Raw genomic sequence first — 19,730 nt, 5'->3', positions numbered from 1 at the left:
ACTGGCTTTCAACAAAAGAGGAATGAATGGGACCATCAGGTCACAAGTGAGCAAATGGGTGGTAGGCAGTGGAGATAAAAAGTGTGTGTGTGTGTGTGTGTGTGTGTGTGTGTGTGTGTGTGTGTGTGTGTGTGTGTGTGTGTGTGTGTGTGTCTGTGTGTGTGTGTGTCTGCGTAATATGTAAAAGTGGGATTGTTTCAGTTTTGATTTTTTTTTTTAATTGCAGTGTTTCTGAGAAGAATGGTGACCTTGCTATAAGGGCAAGTTCTGTTTTTCAGCATCACAGCTGCCAGAATTATCTGATCATTTGAAAGGTATAGAATGGGAAACAGTGCATTGAAGGCACATCTGGAAACTGCCCAGAAAACTGGTGTGTTCCAATTTACTGAAAAGGGACTGATTGAGGTAAGTCTTTATTGCTTGAGAAACTGTCATCTGTGTTCACTGATGCTGTTAGCCTCATCTGTTTATTATAGTGTTTGCAGAACTACATTTTACTTATCATAAATCTACTGTTTTGTGCTGTACTATTGGCTGATGCATTGACCTGATCCACTGCTAAGAAATGTCCAGTACATCTGTTGTCATATCTAGTTAAATGTAAGAGGAAATTAAATGCATTTTCAGTAGTGCAAGTCCCTTATTCCAGTTTGCACTTTAAAGTAGATGTGGTGGCACACATTAATGTTTACCACTGGCAGCACTATTTTATACTGTAAGTCAGCATAACTGATTTATCCCCATTTTCTGCTGTGAAATAAAATATAGTGTAGTACAATGTAAATTAACATGTTGCTTTGCTTGGTAGTCGACTCTTTGATTCATAATTAAAGGGCCCACATTATGTTGGGGTTAGCTGCACGCCATAATGTTTTGGCAATCAGCCTTGTGTTGTGGCCCTAGGAAGCTGGGATTGCCTCCTATATATTGGGCATGTGGATGATTTAGTAGCGGGGAGTACCTATAGATAATGACCAGTCCATTAAACAGTATTAGATAAAGAGAATGTGGCACTGCTGGACAGCAAGCCTTCTATTAAACATTGTGAAAGGAAGGGGGAACCACAGGCAACAAGCACTGCTATGTCTGAACTTGGAGAAGAGAAGGGGAACCCAATAACCCTAGCCACATGCATTCACTTACACAAGCAGTACATAATCCCCCAATGTAATGTATCACTGTGCAGTGATCAACTTGCTACGTGTTTCACTCAGTATGCATATCTGATGATACCACAGCACCATCAATGATCATATCCAATTTAACTATCAAGCATAGGCAGGTTGCATCACACGTCAAGGCCCATAGCAGATCTGAATTTCAAAGCACACTTAATAGCCTGCATTACGAAGTATGGAGTTTGTTTTTATAAATATCAAGCAGTCTGTTTTTTGATGTTTTAACTTAAGGGGATAGTAAAGAGATGAAGACTAGACTTACTAGTATGGCTAATAGGCATGTTCTAGTTTATAATGTCTGTACAGTAAGTACTTTAGTTTCATAGCCAAGAGTTTATCCCCAAAAAGAAACGTCAGTCAGCACCTGTTGCCCCTGTCAATGAGAGACACCGGTGGAACCGCTGGGACAGATTTGTGGTTTCCCATCCGCTGGGACAGATTTGTGGTTTCCCATCCACTCATCAAGGATGCGCTTGAAGAGAGTCAGAGGGTTGCTCTGTTGGACATGTTTGGGAAGTCTATTCCAGAGACGGGGTAGCCTTTGGGAGACAAACCTGTCTCTCCAGCAGGTTTTGTTGATGTCGCATATTAGAGTCAGGCCTTTCGAGTGGGTAATGCATGAGGAGTTTAGACTTACGGATATGGAGCATCTCTAGTAGGGCAGGGCCAGAGATTGCCTTGTATACGAGACACAGATCGCCTCTGAGCAATCTGTATGATACCGAATAGATTGATAGTGATTTGAGCCTGTCCACATAGGACAGGTGTTGGAGGCCATGGATTCTCTTTGTGAGGTATTTCAGTGGTCTTTCCAGTTGGTGCAGATGTTTGGAGAGGTACATAACCAAATGGGTCATTATACTCAATTATTGGTCTGAGGGAGGAATATAGAGAGGTAATAACCTCCTTTTTTCTGGATGTAATCCCTTTACTTATGAGATGAACCAAGTAAAAGACTTTTCTGACTATTGCTGCTACATGATGTTCGAATGTGAGGTTATCAACCTGAGTGCCCAGGTCTCTCACCACAGGTTGTGTGCTAAGGGGGTTGCCGTTGATGTGGTAATCAGTAGGGGCCTTATTTTTACTGAATGGTATGATGATGAATTTTTTTGCATTTAGCTTGAGGCCATGACTTTGGCACCAGTCATTAGTTGATGTGAGACCCTATTACAGTATGTTAACATCATTTGGGAGTCAATGACAGCACCCAACTTACATTTGTCTGCAAATTTGGTCTGCCACAGGCCTTTTATCTTTGCCTGGACCTCTGAGAAGTAGATGCCAAACAGTAGGGGTTCCAGGACAGATCCCTGTGGAACTCCACTAGTGACAGGTCTGCTGTCAGAGGTGGAGGTGCCTATTTTGACTTTGAGGGTCCTGCCAGTGAGCCATTTAGTCACCCACCTGATGAGATAGGGATTTACACCAAGTTGTGGTAGCTTTTCAATGATGCCCTAGTGGGGGATTGTGTCAAAGGCCTTGGCCAAGTCAAGATAAGCTGTATGCACTGACTTTCCCTCATCCAGGGCCTTGGTGACAGTCTCAAAGAAGTCAATCAGGTTCAACAGGCAAGATATGCCCTTGACGAATCTGAACTGGGTGGGGTCAAGTGCTTGGAGATTGCTTATGTCCTTGTTTATAAGATCCATAATAATACGCTCCATGGCTTTTCAGATCAGACTTGTCAAGCTAATGGGGCAATAGTTTCCAGGGTCAGTAGTGGCACCACCTTTGTGCAAGGGAATGACAATGGCAGTTCTCCACTTTGCTGGAATGAAACGTGTACTTAGGCTGTGGTTGAATAGGGTGCTCAATGGCGAAGCCAGTTCTTGCTGGAGATGGTGCAGAATACAACCTGGGATACTATCAGGACCCATGGAAGCTGTGTTCTTTGCCTTGGATAGGGTCTTTAGCACTTGATTTATGGAGATGTGAGGTGCGCGACAAGTATCAGGGATGTAGAAAGGGCCTTTGGGGGGACAGGGGGTGAAGTTTGAGCTGAACCTATCTGCGGGCAGGTTGGCTAAGTCAACAGGATCAGAGTAAGTGATACTGTTAAGTACAAATTCGGAACAAATCTGGGCTTTGCGATGGAGGTTCCTGATGTAACTAAAGAAGACTTTGTGGTTTCCCTTTGTTTTGGAGGCTAGGTTCGATTCATAATTGGCTTTGGAGGCTTTCACTAGTGTTCTAATTTGCTTGTTGAGGCTAAGGAGGGAGTTTTTCCAATTTGGAATATGTTCCTTTTTACCCCTGGACAACAGTTTCTTCCTTTTGTTGTAAAGCCTGTTGATAGAGGATGTCCACCAAACAGGTTTGTGTTTCCTTGAGGAGCATGTTTTAGTTCTGTTGGGTATGGCTGAGTCCATGCAGTTGTACAGGTGCTTGTACACTGCATTGGCATACTGTTCAGCATAGTTGTCTGCATCCTCTGAGGGGGGCGGTGGTGTGAAGCTACTGATACCCTCCCTTACAAGGTTGTAGTCCGCTTTTGAGAAGTTTTTAGCCTGGTTACAGCTGGTGGGGTTGGGTGGCCTAGAAACTTTGAATGAGATAGACCGATGATCTGATATCACCAGGGAAGAACATACTGTGGGAGTGGTGCAGCGGTTGGCCATGTTGGTGAGAACTAAGTCCAGAATGTTATCTCCCCTTGTGGGGGATGAGACGAGCTGGTCTTGTGCATTAGAATTGATGAAGTGAAGGAATCATTGAGTGCATTAGTGCAGGAATAGTTTGCCCAGTCTATGGTGGGGTAGTTGAAGTCACCAAGGGTCAGGGTGTTAGGGGGCACCTTGATGGAGTCAAGTACAGCCAGGTAAGAGGAGTGGGCGTCCTGAGTCATTGAGGGGGGTCTATAGCTGACTATAACTTGGATGGTGTCTTGCCAACTGTCAGTTGCACTGGGAGTAGTTCCAGTGCATCGTGCTGGCAAACCAGTCTGGAGTTGTGCCTGTCCTTAATGAAGATAGAGACTTCACCACCCTTAGTCTTCATGACCTCATTTTGGGGTCGGAATGAGTGGAATGAGGATTTAGCCTGGCAAGGCAGGGGTGCTCTCCACAGCCCTGAACCAAGTTTCCTTAACTGCACAGACATCGGCATCTTCCAGTGCAAGGACAGCCTCCAGTGAGTACATTTTCAGGTTAAGGCTCCTAGTGTTAAGCAGCATGACCTTCAATTTAATTTTTGGCAGATCTTTTATGTTGGAATATTTATTTGTGTTTGGGACATTGCCTAAAAAAAGGCACAATATGGGAGGCAAGAGCCTTGGCCAGGATCCGAAAACCCAGTGGTGACAGGTGGAGGCCATCTCTGGCAAAGCATTGAGGCCTGTTGACCCAGGTAGACAGATTCTGGATCCCCTTGGAATGATATCCAAAACTAAGCCAATTGTTGAAGTCAATTATTTTTTGTTTGTATTGTAGTGTCATTCTTGGTGAAGGTAGGATGCTGCTTAGTGCTAGGGCCATACCTGCCTAGGACACATACTCTTGAGAGCTCAGTCATGTCTCTCTTCATATAGTCCGGGGAGGTCTGCCTCAAATCATTCACACCAACATGGACAATGACAGAGTTGTACTTGTACTTGTTGTGGAGAGACTTAAGTGTGTGCATGATGTGGCGGATTCTGGCACCAGATAGACAACTGACAGTGACCTTGTCGAGCCTGATGAGGGGGACATCGGTGTGTCCCACAATTGAGTCACCAATGACTACCATGTTTGGTTTATTGTTACATCTTGTGGGTTGTGATGGTTTATTGTTTTATCTTATGGGCTTTGTTTGTGAGACACTGGTGTGTTGTCTGCTGTGTGTGATGAGTTTGGTGTTGTGTGTGGAGTGTTTGTGAGTGTGCTTTGGAGGCCTCTGCTGTTTAGGTATGTCTTTATTGAGGACCTCTGCATAGGTGTGTATGTGTGTTCTGCTTGGCTATGTCGTGTGTGGTGTAGTGTTTGTGCTGGCAATCTCCTCTTTGTCAGGAGTACTATCTGTGGTGCGAGAGAGCATGGACTCCAGATTACTGTTGTACATGCATTCCTCGCAAGTAGAAGAATTATGTGCTAGGAGAAGAGGCTCTCAGTAAACATGAGGCAGTTGCTACACTGTCTCAGTATGCCCATGTCAACCAGGCTGGCAGGAGAAACTGATGGGAATTATCCGGACATAGTGTTCTGAATGCTTGGGCGGACTTATGGTGAGAGGGTTTTGGTAACAGTTTGTCCACAGGAGTGTAGACTAGAAGAACCTTGTTAAATGTAGAGTAACTGGCCTGAAGCACAAGTGCTAAAACCAAAACTAAGATGCTAGAATAACAGATAAATTTAGGTTTATAGGTTCATAGGTTAGTACTAGGCTAACTGTCCTCATTGACCATTTTAAGCCTAGTCAATTACCCCATGTGAGACTAAAACCCTGTACCTTGAGTTTGTAAGATAAACACCTTAACCATTATGCCAAGCTCTCATCCCCAGAATTTTTAAATCTTTGCATGTATGGGGGGGGGGGGGTACATCGACACAAACCCCACAATTTCTGTCTCCCTGGTTAGCATTTTCCCATGGTTCAGTTCCACACCTGTCCCACATTCCATTTGAGCATCCCTCTGAGACTCTTGTCCTTCTTCTGGACAAAGGCATATTTATTTATGATTGGGATCCAGTTCATAGGTGTGTACTAGCCTAATGGCCATGGAGCCTTTACAAGCCTAGCCCATAGGATTACCCTGACATCGTGCCACCCAACCTTAGTTTTTAGTGCCTCTGTCGAGTAGAGCCACTGGAGTGATCCCCGGGGTGAATTTTCTATTTCCCATCCACTCATCAAGATTTCTCTTGAATAGGGCCAGTGAGGTGCTCTGCTTGAAGTCTCTTCCATAGCACGGGCAGTCTCTGGGTTATCAACCTGTCCCTCCAGCATGTTCTGTTGATTGTGGTAATGATGTTGAGGTCTGTGGAGTGTGTGGTGCAGAGGGATTGGGATTTCTTTAGATGTAGCATTTCTAACAAAGCTGGGTCAGGCATGCCTCTAACTGACAGTGACCTTGTCCTTGTCGAGCCTGATGTGGGGGACATCGGTGTGTCCCACAATTGAGTCACCAATGACTACCATGTTTGGTTTATTATTACATCTTGTGGCGATATGAGACATAGAATAGTTGGAGTTTTTTGAGTCTGTCCATATAGAACAAGTGTTTAAGGCTTAGGATCTTCTTTGTAAGGTACTTTTGTGTGCTCTCCAGTTGTTGCAGGTGTCTCGTGAGGTACATGCCAAATGGGGCATTGTACTCTATGATTGGCCCAATGAGGGAAGAGTAGAGGGGAGACAATGACCTCTTTCTTCCTGGATGCAAAACCCTTAGTAATGAGATGTGCCACAGAGAAAGACTTTCTGACGACAGTGGCAATGTGGTGGTCAAAAGAGAGGTTGCTGTCAACCTGTGTTTCTAAATCTGTTATAACGCCTTCTGTGTTCAGTGGACTACAATCGATGTGGTAATTCAAGGGAACTGGGTTTTTCCCAAGGGGGATGACGACACATTTTTTGGCATTGAGTTTAAGGCCATGGTTCTGACATCAGTCATTGGTCTCATTGAGGCCTTTCTGTAGGATGTCAGCCTCACTTGGGGAGTTGATAATATCTCCTAACTTGCAGTTGTCTGTGAACTTTGTCAGCCAGAGTCCCTTTGTGTTGGCCTGGACTTCAGAGAAGTAGATACCAAACCGGGGAGGACCCAGGACCGAATCCTGTGGGACTCCACTCGTGACTGGTCGACAGTCTGACTCTGAGTCAGCTACGGTGGGTTCTGTCTGTGAGCCAGTTTGTAACCCACCTAGTGATATAGAGGTTGATGCCTAGTTTAGTTAGTTTTTCTATGATTCCTGAGTGGGGAATGGTATCAAAGGCCTTGGCCAGATCAAGGTAGGCTGTGTGAACCACCTTGCCTTCATCAACAGCTCTGGTGACTGACTCAAAGAAGTCGACCAAGTTGAGCAGGTATGATCTACCCTTCACAAAACCAAACTGTGTAGGATCGGGAGTTTGGAGATTCCCTATATCTTTGTTTATTAGATCCATAATGATGCGTCCCATAGCTTTGCATTTCAGACTCTTCAGGCTAATGGGGCAATAGTTCCCGGGGTCTGTATTCGCTCCTCCCTTGTGGAGAGGGATGACTGTAGCAGTAGGCCATTCGGTAGGGACAAAGCCTGAGGTGAGGCTGTGATTGAACAGGGCACACAGGTGAGGTGCCAGTTCACTCTGTAGTTCATGTAGAACACAGCCGGGGATATTATCAGGTCCCATAGAAGCTGTATTCTTGGCCTTGGACACTGCTTTTTTAACCTGTGTAGCAGTAATACTGGGTGCTTGGCAATCTGCTGGTATTGTGATTGGTCCTTTGGGGGGGATAGAGGGGTAAAGTTGGCACTGAATCTGTCGGCCAGTATATTGGCAATCTGTTGGCTTGGTTGGCAATCTGTTGGCTTGGTATAGGAGGTACCATTGCGCAGTAGCTCAGAGCAAATCAGAGTTGTATAATTTTTGTACATCAGAATTGAAGTTTGTCAAATATACTACTTTTTGGTAACTATAAAAATCACTGCCTGCACATCAGCCTACTTCAGCAGCCCTGCCCAAAATCTGTAAAATATAGAAATTCTTGAATGCAAATGCTCTCAAAACTTCTAATGCAGCAGGTCATACATCCCTAGGCAATGCATATAATTGTATCCGCAATGCCCTGCATGCAAAAAAAAAAAAAAAAACACATTATCTGGAAAACTGAACCTTTGTTGGGACTCCTGCTGTCTGCCGGTGGCAGTAGCCCATTGCTATTGTCTCAGTCAGGCTACTAACAAGTACTAATAAATGCATCAGAATAAAAGCACTTGTACACTTAAGAGCACACATCAAAAATAAGGTAATGAATTAGGAAGAACACAATTACAGTAAAATCAGCTGAATAAAGTGTAAAATGTATGTTTTTTTGAGTGGAGATGGAGGAAACAGAAGATAGTACAAGATTAAGGAACTAAGGGAGTAGGCCCTCCAAAATGCTCTCTGTACTCAGTACACTGAGCTGACTAGATAGGACAGGGAGGAGTGTCCAAAGCCAAAGAAGCAAGGGGTAGTCCCACCCAAATGATTTCTCTTCACTCAGATGAGTGATCAAATGAGATGGGATTGGGAGGAGTGGCCAAAATCAAATTAACAGCAGGGGTGGACAATTCCAAAGCCATCAAGTCTAAGAGTACAACAACAGTTGGGTGAGAGGATGGGACAAATGAACAGTGCAGACAACAAAGGACACAAACAACAAAGCAAAAACATAAATGCTGTACAGTGAAAAACAAGTGCAAAAATGTATACTTATCAGTTTGTATATCAGATAGTTATTGAATCTAACAAAGGCAGGAAATTAGCTCTGGTATATCAGCTCTGTGCACATTCAGAGAAATGCAAGTCTTTGTAGTAGAAGTACTACACAGAGAATACACCTCAGGCTGTCAGTACTAAATATTTTGTAGTATCTTTACTTCGTTTCATCAGTCAGAATGATATTTGACATTGCTCTGTAATTGTCATTTTAGTTGGTGTATACTTCCTGTTGAAGACTTGACAATCATTACAAAAGAGTTTCTATATTTAAAAAAACAATTTAGCATGTTGTTTTCCATTGTCTTTAAAATTAATATTTTACCTTTTTTTCCCCAAAAACCTTACTGAACCTGTTTCTTGTATTTTCACAGCACAGACTTCTTTACCCCGACAACTGCATGTAACTAGCTGAAATTGAGAATTTTCTTTTAATCTTGGGCTGAAGCTAATTTCCCTGTTCTTGGAGACAAGAGCATTACTGTCATCCACTGGCAGAATTAGGGCTTTTATGTGCTATGTACCTATGTCTTCACACCATAACTGTGACTTCCACAATTGCTTGCAAGCAGTATGAACATTGCACATTATCCCACTTGCAGCTTGGAGTGTACATTGTGATGTATTACAGGGTTAAATGCTGAAGCTACCCTACAAAACAATACTTTGCCCCACCCCCCCTTTGGAACCTACTGCTCCAGCCCCCGTGGGTCACTAGTTAAATCCAAGTCACCTAGAGAAGAAGTCAAGGCTTTATCCTCCTTTGCTGAAGGAGCTGGCTTAGGAAGTTCTGTTTTCATGCCTGACTTTTTTTGTAAGATACAGAAAAATAAAGCTGTCATTGATGTGCTTGCAACCTATGTGCTGAAGTACTTCACTGAGAAGTTGGAAGTGAGTGCCTGAGGCTAGTTGCCACATGAAACAGGGATGGGTGGGGGGGGGGGGGGGCTGGGAAGTACACAATAGAATTACAATTTGGTGGAGGCAGGAGGCCACCCTCCAATCCCTGCAAAGGTCACTAGATGTAAGGTGCCCACCAGCCAGTGCACTTAAATGTAAAAACATGTTTGGTACTTATAAAGACCAGCAAGGTGTGCATTACAAGTTACAGTGCAAAGAAGTTAAAGAGGGGGGACATTGGGAATACAGGGATCAGAACTACTTGATTTGCAACAGTCCTACTTTGCAGATGCCCAGCAGATAGACCACGGTCATCCCCCCCCTGTGTAACAATATATAGAAAACAAAAGTCAATTTCAAAGTGTCTTTGTAGTAGGATTAGACCCCACAGCACGGACATCTGTGTATGTATACTGTGCCCTGAGATCGCACTATCTTAAAATATCCCCCCCCCCCCACACACACACACACAATGTACCATAACAGTCTACTGGGGAAGCAATGAGATTCAGTGGTAGAATGTAGGTGGTGCATTAAATGTTGATCATAGTATTATACTCCGCGAAACTAATGGTTCAGTAGTGGGCTAGGTGGTAAGGCTTATAATATTAAAAAAAAAGTCCTAGTCTTGTTAGAGTGGATCTTTTATCCAGAAGTAGGCAGTGTGTAGATTTTGTTCATTGTTTATTTCCATTTTTCTATTTGTAGTAATATCTTTTAAAGAACGATGCTGTAATTTTCAGCTGTATTTTTTTTAGAAAAGCTGCAAAGTAGTATTTCCACAGTAAAATACATCACTACAAAAAAAAAAAAAAAACAGAAATTGAGTAGAGAAAACAGAGAATGTGTTACACATATTATAAACGTTAGTGCAGAAGAGCCTAGTTGAAAGAAAGAGTGCACTTTGACACTTGGAAAATTTTTCTCAATTCTGCTATTACTGGTTACTATGGATATGTGTCATACCTCACAACTGTCCAGACTTTTGCCTCATATTTTTGGTCTGTTCCTCATAACATTTATGATTTTTTGGCAAATTACTGGGATGATCTGAAGACTGAAGTCACTAAATACACATTTGTGTTTCAGACTTCATATCCAACTCGAAAAATGCATCCTAAGGCAAATCCTGTTATTCTAGCAACTTTCTAAGTTTGTAAGAGCAGTATTTAAAATATGTCCCTATTTTTGGGCTTTTGTCCCCCCCATTCTGACAGGCTTTGTCCTGATTTCTTGCACTAAGAGATTGAGAGATATGAGTGCATGCTGTGAAGCTGAGATCAAGACTGCTTTACAGTAGCAGCTAGTACCAGTTGATTTGTGGGGAAATGGTCAGTAACTAGAAGGGATCACGGATTTTGAGCTGCAGGGATATGAGTTTGAGAACACACACACATACACGAAAATAAACAAGCAATTCTGAGCCACATCTTGAGTTTTTCTTTGGAGGAGGGAGTGCATAGATACCTTGGAGAAAGAAAGTTGAAAATGTGCTAGTGATTTAAAAAAGCCTGAAAAGAGACATTTTTTTTAGAAAAGACTTTTTCTACTATGATGTGGATGGAGTGCAGTGCATTGGATCTTTGTTGTACCAAATAATGTTGGGACAGAGAATGGTCAGCAGCATGTTTAGCAGGGCACTTGGAGGTCATGGGTGATGTTTTCAGGTTGATGCAGTGGCTTGTATTCTAGCATGAGAAGTGTGATTCATGGATGAGTCTTGCAGGCTCAGTTACTACAGAGTCTGACAATACTCTTTTTGTGTCTAGCAATGTTTAAGTTTTGGATTAAACCAACTAACGTGCTATAATATGTTGCCTTGGACACCAATTCTGTTGAATAGAGAGGCTCAGATTGAGAGAAAAGCTGTAAGAGAACTGTTCCAGGAGCCACATATTTGAATAAAACACAGTATAACTAGAACACTCTTGCTAGAAGCAGACCGCCTTATATAATTTGGAGTTTTATCTTATGTCTGTGCTCACTACCATGTATAACTTTTTTTCTCCATTTGCAGTTAATAGGTGCACCTCTGTCATGCAGTTTTATTGACAATATTAATAACTTTAGTATCCAGATCATGCAGTTTCACTGACAATATTAATAATTTTAGTTTCCAGAAGATCTACAGAAACTGGCAAGCAACTTACGAACAGTCGATGTGTCAGAGAATAAAATTGAAACATTACCACCCCTGATTGGCAAGTTCCTGATATTGAAGAGCTTGAGTCTAAACAACAATAAACTAAGTAAGGAAGCTTTTGTGATGGGGTAGAAGCAGAGGGATTAAAAATTTTAATTCTACAGAAGAATGTTGTAATGGACCAGAAACAAAAGAGAATTAAAAATTGATGTGCCGGAGAACATGTATGGATTACATACAGTCTCAGTGTTATTATAGAATGCTCAGGAAATGTAGCACAACTGTATAGTTCAGTTTAAATTTGACCTTTAAGATTGTGTAGGCAGTGTATTTTACCATTATGTATACACATTATATTCCAACATGCCTTATAGATTCATATTTAGCGTATACCCACCTGAGCACTACTTAGCAGTTCACCATCATATTTCTCAGGATCATGTTTCTTTGATGTATATTCTGACAAGATTTATACCCCATTCTAGGATATTAGCTTGATTTTTACACATATCTGTCTCTCTAGGATACTGAACACATTGCAGGCAATCTTTTAGTTAATCAAAATACATATTTCAGTTTTGGTTCTTCCTTACAGAAAAGGAACTTAATATAACAGTTAATTTAGCCACAAAAAGAACATGGAAAGAAATTTGAAAATACTGTATTCCTTACCGCTGGCCATTTATTGCCGATACCGAAGCAGTTAAGCTTACTTCAGGGCCTGGCTTGTTTAAATTTTACTAAAATCATTCCCTCACAAACACAATACTGTACCTTTTGGCCAGGATATGAACAGATTCATGGTGGTATTTCTAGCGCTTTTCTTGATGTCCTTCATGGATGCATCTGCAGTCATAACAAATGGGTTGTCCTGTCGTCAGGCAGCCCTTCGGTCGGCCGGATTCCAAAGTCTGGGTCCGGCTTCAGCTGATGTCGCACTTTACCCGACGTCATCTCTGCTGGTCTTCGGGTATAAAGGCATCAGCCGATGCCATTTTCCTCAGTCTTTCTTGCCGCGTGGCGCCCGAAGCAGAAGCTGTTCGCAAGTGCCGGTCGGTCAGATCCAGAGATTACTACTACTGAATACTACTTCGAAGACTTCTAAAAAGCTAAGTACCCGTTGGGGACTCTTTCTTGCCTCAGCCGATGTCAGAAAAAGTCAATAACTGTTTAACTTGTGGGAAACAAATACCTCATAAAGATTTCCACTCTTACTGTCTGCCTTGCTTAGGCCCAGACCACGATGTAGCAGCCTGTTCGGCCTGTGCTTCCTTCAACCGACGAATGCTTAGGCGTCGGTCGGAGTTTGCTGAACAGTTTTTCGGCTCAGATTTTGCGTACATTATGCCGTCGGATCCTCCGACTACCCAAATTGTTAAAAAAACGCAAAGAAAAAGACCGACACTCGCGGTCCGCGGTTTCGCTGAAACCACGGTTAAGCAAGCCATGAGTGTCTCGGTTTCGCGAAACCGAGAAAACCGGTCAATCTTCAGCCGAATCCATGACTACTACTGAGGCTCCTGCTACCTTAGTTGAATCGGCCTCAGAAATTTTGCCTACAACTGTGGTTCCTAGTGATTTATCAGACACCATCCCTTTGGATGTCTCTACCCCAGAACGTGGTGCTGCTAGGCCTCCTGCAGCCATGTCTATTAAGGCCTTTGCCAGGGCTAAAGCAGCCAAATCTGCTAAATCAGTGCCTGTTAAGCCCCTCACACAGGCCCACTTCAAGTTCACAAATGCTTACTCTGGCAGAAGATTTAATATCCTTAATTAGGGATCCCAATCTCACCCAGACAGGGCCTCCCAGCCCCCAGAAAAGAGACCTAGAGCAGAGCCCCCTGAGCCAGTGTCCTCTGATGATTCTGCGGATGACTCAGACATTACAGACCAGCCAGAGGCTCCTTTTCTACTTATGAAGATTCCGATGCTGAAGAATCCATTCCAGCTGCCTCTCCACCAGAGGAATTTTCCTTTGGGGAAACCTTACATGCCATGAGAGAACAATTCCAATGGCAGGGACAAGATTTCTCAGATTCAAGAAAAGGCTTAGGACTTTTCTGCACTTACCACAACATAGGCCCTTAGCTATACCTCCTGTACTGCCTGTTGTGGATGATGCATTTAATGATGTTTGCACTGCTCTTGATTCTTTACCTCCAGCCCCTGCCAAACCAGATAGATTTTACAGGGTGCCAGACACTCATCACCACCTATACAAGGCTCCACTTGCAGATCCCGAAACTATATCCCAGGGGCCTAAGGCAGTAGCCTCGACCACAGCAAAACCCTATTCCTTCTGAAAGGGAATCCAGGTCCTTAGAGAGATGGGGAAAAAGTTTACACCTCTGCTACTCTCTCAGCTAGAGCTTTAAACTGTCAGTTTCATATGATCCAATACCAAGAGTTTATGCTTGATCAGTTAACTAAAAACTGTCCTCTGATGAATCCTTAGATAAGAAATATGTATTAGAAATGGTGAATAACATCCAACAGGTTAGTAACCATTCCTTAAAATGTGGCTATGATGCACTGGAGGCTTCATTTAGATCGGCCATGACTGGCACAGTGATAAGAAGGCATGCATGGTTGAAAGAACAGGTCTTACCGGATCATGTTAAAGCAAAGCTGTTAGATGCTCCTATGGATAAGGCCAGTCTATTTGGTACACCTGCCCAGCAAGTAATGAAGAAAATGGAAGAAAAGGCAAAATCTGTACAAACAGTTAAAGATTTCTTACAGGTTCAGCCCCCAAGGTTTAGCAGGAACTGGCCTGCCAAAAATTGGTCCTTTCCAGACTCCACAAAATCCCAAAGGGGCAGGAATAGACGCTCTAGAGGCAGAAATCAATCCAGAGGAGGTGTCCACAGAGGACGACAGTGGCAAGGCAATAACCGAGGCACAGACACAACCACTGCCACTGCAACAGGACAATCACAGTGACTTGGCTCTGACACCGCCTACCAGGGAGCAAATAGCAGCACCTTTAGGCGGAAAGTTAGCCTTATTTTCTAAAAATTGGCACTATATCACAAAAGACAAGTGGATTTTGCAAACCATAGACCAAGGCTACCGGTTCCACTTCCACACCTTACCAGTAAAAAGAGGAATGCCAAACCTACCTCCAAATCAAAAAATAGAAGCTCTACAGCAGATAGCAAAATTAACAAAGATGAGAGCTGTGGAAAGAGTACCAATAACAGAACAGGGCAAAGGATTCTACTCCAGACTCTTCCTAGTACCAAGAAAAGAGAAAAGTTGGAGACCTATTCTCGACCTGTCCATCTTAAACACATACATCATTGTCCCAAAATTCAAAATGCTGACCCTACAGCAACTTCTTCCCATGCTGGGCAAGGAGTGTTGGCTGGTAACTCTAGATCTCAAGGAGGCATACCTGCACGTCCCCATTCGACCAAATTGCAGAAGATACCTCAGATTTCTTGCAGGATCAGAGCATTATCAATTCTCAGCATTGCCCTTTGGCTTATCTACTGCCCAGAGTATTCACAAAATGCCTGGCATCAGTAATCGCCACTGCAGACTACAGGGAATCCAAATTTATCCATACCTGGACGACTGCCTGTTACAAGCGGACAACAAAAGCAAGCTGACAACAGATTTACAAAGGGTCATTTACTTGCTACAAGCCCTGGGATACACAGTCAATTTACAAAAGTCAAGGCTGATTCCATCCCAAACAAGAACATACTTGGGCGGAATTGGACACAGTAAAACAAATGGCATTCCTAACTGCAGAAAAACAAAAGAACTCCCTCTTTACTTCTTGGCATTAACAAAGCAGAACAAACTAACAGCAAGAAAAGTTCTGCAGGCCTTGGGCTTCATGGCATCATGCATAATCTTGGTCCCACATGCCAGACTGCATATGAGAAAGCTACAGTGGTACCTAAAGAATTTATGGTCTCAGCACAGGCACAGCTTAGAAACAGAAATCCCACTAATCCCATGCCTAAAACAGGAGTTCCTATGGTGGGCTCAAGCATGCCAGTCAAACCCAGGCTTACCCTTCCACAACTTTCGAGCAAGCCAAACCATCACAACGGACGCCTCAGACCTAGGATGGGGCACATGCTGGACAAATGCATACAAGGATTGTGGACTCAAGACCAGCTGCACCTGCACATAAACCAAAAGAAATGCTGGCAGTAAAACTGGCAATCCAAAATTCAGACCATTCCTCAAAGAAGGCCATTTGATGATAAGGACAGACAACACCACAGTCATGTGGTACATCAACAAACAGGGAGGCACTCATTCATACCCCTATGCAGAATGACTTTGGACCTTTGGAATCTGGCTCTCAGCTACAACATCCAGTTACAGGCAATATTTGTGCCGGGAAAAGAGAACACCCTAGCAGACATGTTAAGCAGAACCACCTCGGATGCTCACGAATGGATGCTACACCCGGACATCTTCAAGGCCATCACAAAGAAATGGGGAATGCCACAAATAGATCTATTCGCATCCCCACTCAATCACCAGCTCAAAAAATTCTGCACAAGGACATTCCACTCACTTGCATGGAAGGTGGACTCTCTATCCTTCAGCTGGAAAGGCCTGACAGCTTATGCATTCCCACCTCTTCCCTTGATGCACAAGGTACTACTGAAAATCAAAGAGGAACGTCCAAGGATAATCCTGATAGCTCCGAATTGGCCAAGACAACACTGGTACCCATTGCTGAGGAGCATGTCTCGGGAGAGAATGTGGTCAATACCCTTGATGCCTTTGATGTTAACTCAGAACAACTACAACATCATGCATCCAAACCTAAAAACCTTGCAACTGACTGCCTGGAACATCATATAGCAGCAACTAACCCAGACCTTTCCCAAAGGGTTAAAGACATTATCCTTGAAGCCCGCAGACCTTCAACAAGAAGGAACTATGCAGGAAAATGGAAAAGGTTTGTCATTTGGAGTACTGAAAGAGGAAAAGATGTGTCGAACATAGATATTGCTAACATTCTGGAGTACTTGGCAGAGCTTCTACATACAGGCCTTGTTCTATTCCTCCATCAAGATACATGCATCAGCTATTTCAGCAGAATACAGCTTCGATCCACCTGTCTTTTCGCATCCTCTACTCAGGCAGTTCCTCAGAGGGATCAAGAATGTAAAACCTCCTAGGAAACCACCATTACCAGCATGGGACTTGAACTTTGTGCTAGAAAAGTTGACACTCCCTCCGTTTGAACCAGCAGCAACAGCAGACCTGCACCTGTCATGGAAAACTGCTTTCCTACTGGCAATTACCTCAGCAAGGAGGGTTTCGGAACTACAGGCCTTAATGGCAGTGCAACCCTTCCTAATCTTCCATCAAGATAGGGTGTCCATGAGAACTAATCCTACATTTATGCCTAAGGTGGTATCCAGAGTGTCTTTAAACCAGGCAATCCACCTACCTACCTTCTTTCCCAATCCACAGAACATGCAGGAAAGACTGCTGCATACCTTGGATGTACATAGACAGTTACGCTACTACCTGGACAGAACCAAAAGTAACAGAAAAACTGACCAGCTTTTAGTAGCATATGCAACAGGAAGGGAAGGAAAAGCAATTTCCAAACAGACAATCTCCAAATGGATAGGAAATTGCATAAGATTCTGTTACTCCTACCATGGAAAACCAATTCCACAGAACATAAGACCTCATTCTACAAGGGCTACAGCCACTACCACAGCTTTCTTACGAGGAGTGGCAACCAAGGACATTATTGAGGCGGCTACTTGGACCTCCGTGCATACATTTGCCAAGCATTATAATTTAACTCTATACTCTAGATCCTGAGCAGGGTTTGCCACTGCTGTACTGCAAGGGATCCTAACTACACCATAATTTTTCTTCCTCCACCCCTAGTTTGGCTATGGTATTCTACCCATTTGTTATGACTGCAGATGCATCCATGAAGGACATAGTACAGTTTTGTACCTACCATAAATGTAGATGTCCGAACTGGATAGCATCTGCAGTCAGGATTACCCACCCTCCTTCCCCTCTGTGGTACTCCTAGGGTATTTACCCTCCTAATAGCTAGCTTGGGGGGAGTCTCTTATGGTGTATTTGTTTGTATATATGTAAATACATGCTTATTTTTTGTGTTTGCCTTCTACTTTTTTGGAAACATTGGCATTATCCAAAATTTAGCCTTCCAAGAGGGCAACTGGCATCTGGGGCAAGAAACACTGAGGAAAATGGCGTCGGCTGATGCCTTTATACCTGAAGACCAGCAGAGATGACGTCGGGTGAAGTGCGACATCAGCCGAAGCCGGACCCAGACTTTGGAATCCGGCCGAGCGAAGGGCTGCCTGACGACAGGACAACCCATTTGTTATGACTCACACCTGAACCAGGAAACAAGGGTATACACAAAGTATAAAACCACTGAAAGTGTAACTAATCGATCGGTTACACTGCAAAGGAGTCAAACAAGCCAGCTCCCAGTATTCAGCTCTCCCAAAACCTCCAGGTCCATAAACGCTCCAAAGGTATTTATTAAAAAAAAACACACACACAAATACAAATAAAAAAAAAAAAAAAAAGGTTTTTTTTTTTTTTCAAAAAAAAAAACTCAGAACTTTGAACTTTTGAATCTAAACTGAAACTTTAAATATGTGAACAAATTGGACCTAACTGGACCTGTTAACCAATGATTAATAACTTCCATCAATCCATCAGTATCTAATTAAAAAACAAAAAAAAAAACAAAAAAAAAAAAAAAAAAAAAAAAGCTTGCCCCCCTTTACCCTTATGCATGTTGCAAAAAATAACTAATTCATCATGTTGTTGTGTGATAGTTGTGATTGGTAATGCAACACATCGATTCAACACCACATATACATTAATAATATGTAAAAGAATAATATATGTTGAGAAAATTAAATTAGGTTATTCATTGAATAAAATTGCAAATAAAAAAGATACAACAAATACAGCCGGTGCCCAAAAATACGTTCTAAATAATATCTATTATATGTATGCACTATGAATATGTTAAAATCATTGTTAAAATGTTATGTGGAAAATGAAATGTAAAATATAAAAAATGTTTTGTGTTAAAATATATTATATATATATATGATTAACTTATAAATACATTCAAAAATACATAAATACATGCCAAACCTAAGTCCGTTGTGGAATACAACCATGACTGGTGCAAAACCAAATGTCTTAATCCAAAGAAATTACATGTACAAAACCTATATAATAGTACAATGTGACAAATATAATAATTTATAAATTCATGTTGTATATATCGGCTATTGTATATAAATGCCTATATATTGATGTATATACCAAATATATAAAAAAATATATATATGTAAAATATGTATATAAGTATAATAAATATATAAATATATAAATATGTGGGTATATATCAAATGTAAATAATAAGTAATAATATAATAAATAAATAAATATATATGCACACGCACGTATGCTGTTAAACTGTAAAATAATGTTCATTTGGTTATTATATAAATAAAAAATATATGTATATATATAATATGTAAACTGCTTGTATTTCTTTGGATTAAGACATTTGGTTTTGCACCAGTCATGGTTGTATTCCACAACGGACTTAGGTTTGGCATGTATTATGTATTTTTTGAATGTATATATAGTAATCATATATATATATAATATATTTTAACAATCACAACTATCACACAACAACATGATGAATTAGTTATTTTTTGCAACATGCATAGGGTAACCTAAAGGGGCAAGCTTTCTTATTTATTTTTTTTTTTTTTTGTTTTTTTTTATGTTTTTTTTTAAGATACTGATGGATTAATGGAAAGTGCTTATACATCATTGGTTAACAGTCCAATTAGTTTCCCTTGGCACTCATATTTAAAGTTTCAGTTTAGATTCAAAAGTGTTCTGATGAAGTTCGCTTTTTTCGAAACCTAGGTCGACGCTTTTTTTTTTTTTGTTTTTTTTTTGTGTGTGTGTTTTTTTAATAAATACCTTTGGGAACGCTTTTTACCTGGATGGAGGTTTTTTTGAGAGCTGAATAGCTTGGGGGAGCTGGCTGTTTGACTCCTTTGCAGTGTAACCGATCGATTAGTTACACTTTCAGTGGTTTTTTACCA

At 41.9% G+C, this 19,730-nt stretch overlaps 1 protein-coding gene across 4 annotated transcripts in view; it reads left to right on the top strand.

Moving 5' to 3' along the window:
• LRRC57 (leucine rich repeat containing 57) overlaps positions 1–19,730 on the top strand; it is a 549,540-nt gene that overhangs the window by 152,736 nt on the left and 377,074 nt on the right. For all 4 annotated transcript variants that reach the window (XM_044074082.1, XM_044074079.1, XM_044074080.1 and 1 more), the window contains 2 exons: positions 227–405; positions 11,572–11,707. In XM_044074082.1, coding sequence (XP_043930017.1) covers positions 322–405; positions 11,572–11,707 — 220 coding nt within the window. In that variant the 5' untranslated portion in view covers positions 227–321. The remainder of the gene's footprint in view (positions 1–226; positions 406–11,571; positions 11,708–19,730) is intronic.

The sequence above is a fragment of the Protopterus annectens genome, chromosome 6.part0 (assembly GCF_019279795.1).
Source record: "Protopterus annectens isolate FY-2018-M chromosome 6.part0, PAN1.0, whole genome shotgun sequence".
NCBI classification, from domain to species: domain Eukaryota; kingdom Metazoa; phylum Chordata; order Ceratodontiformes; family Protopteridae; genus Protopterus; species Protopterus annectens.
This window is presented reverse-complemented; position numbering and strand designations above follow the sequence as displayed.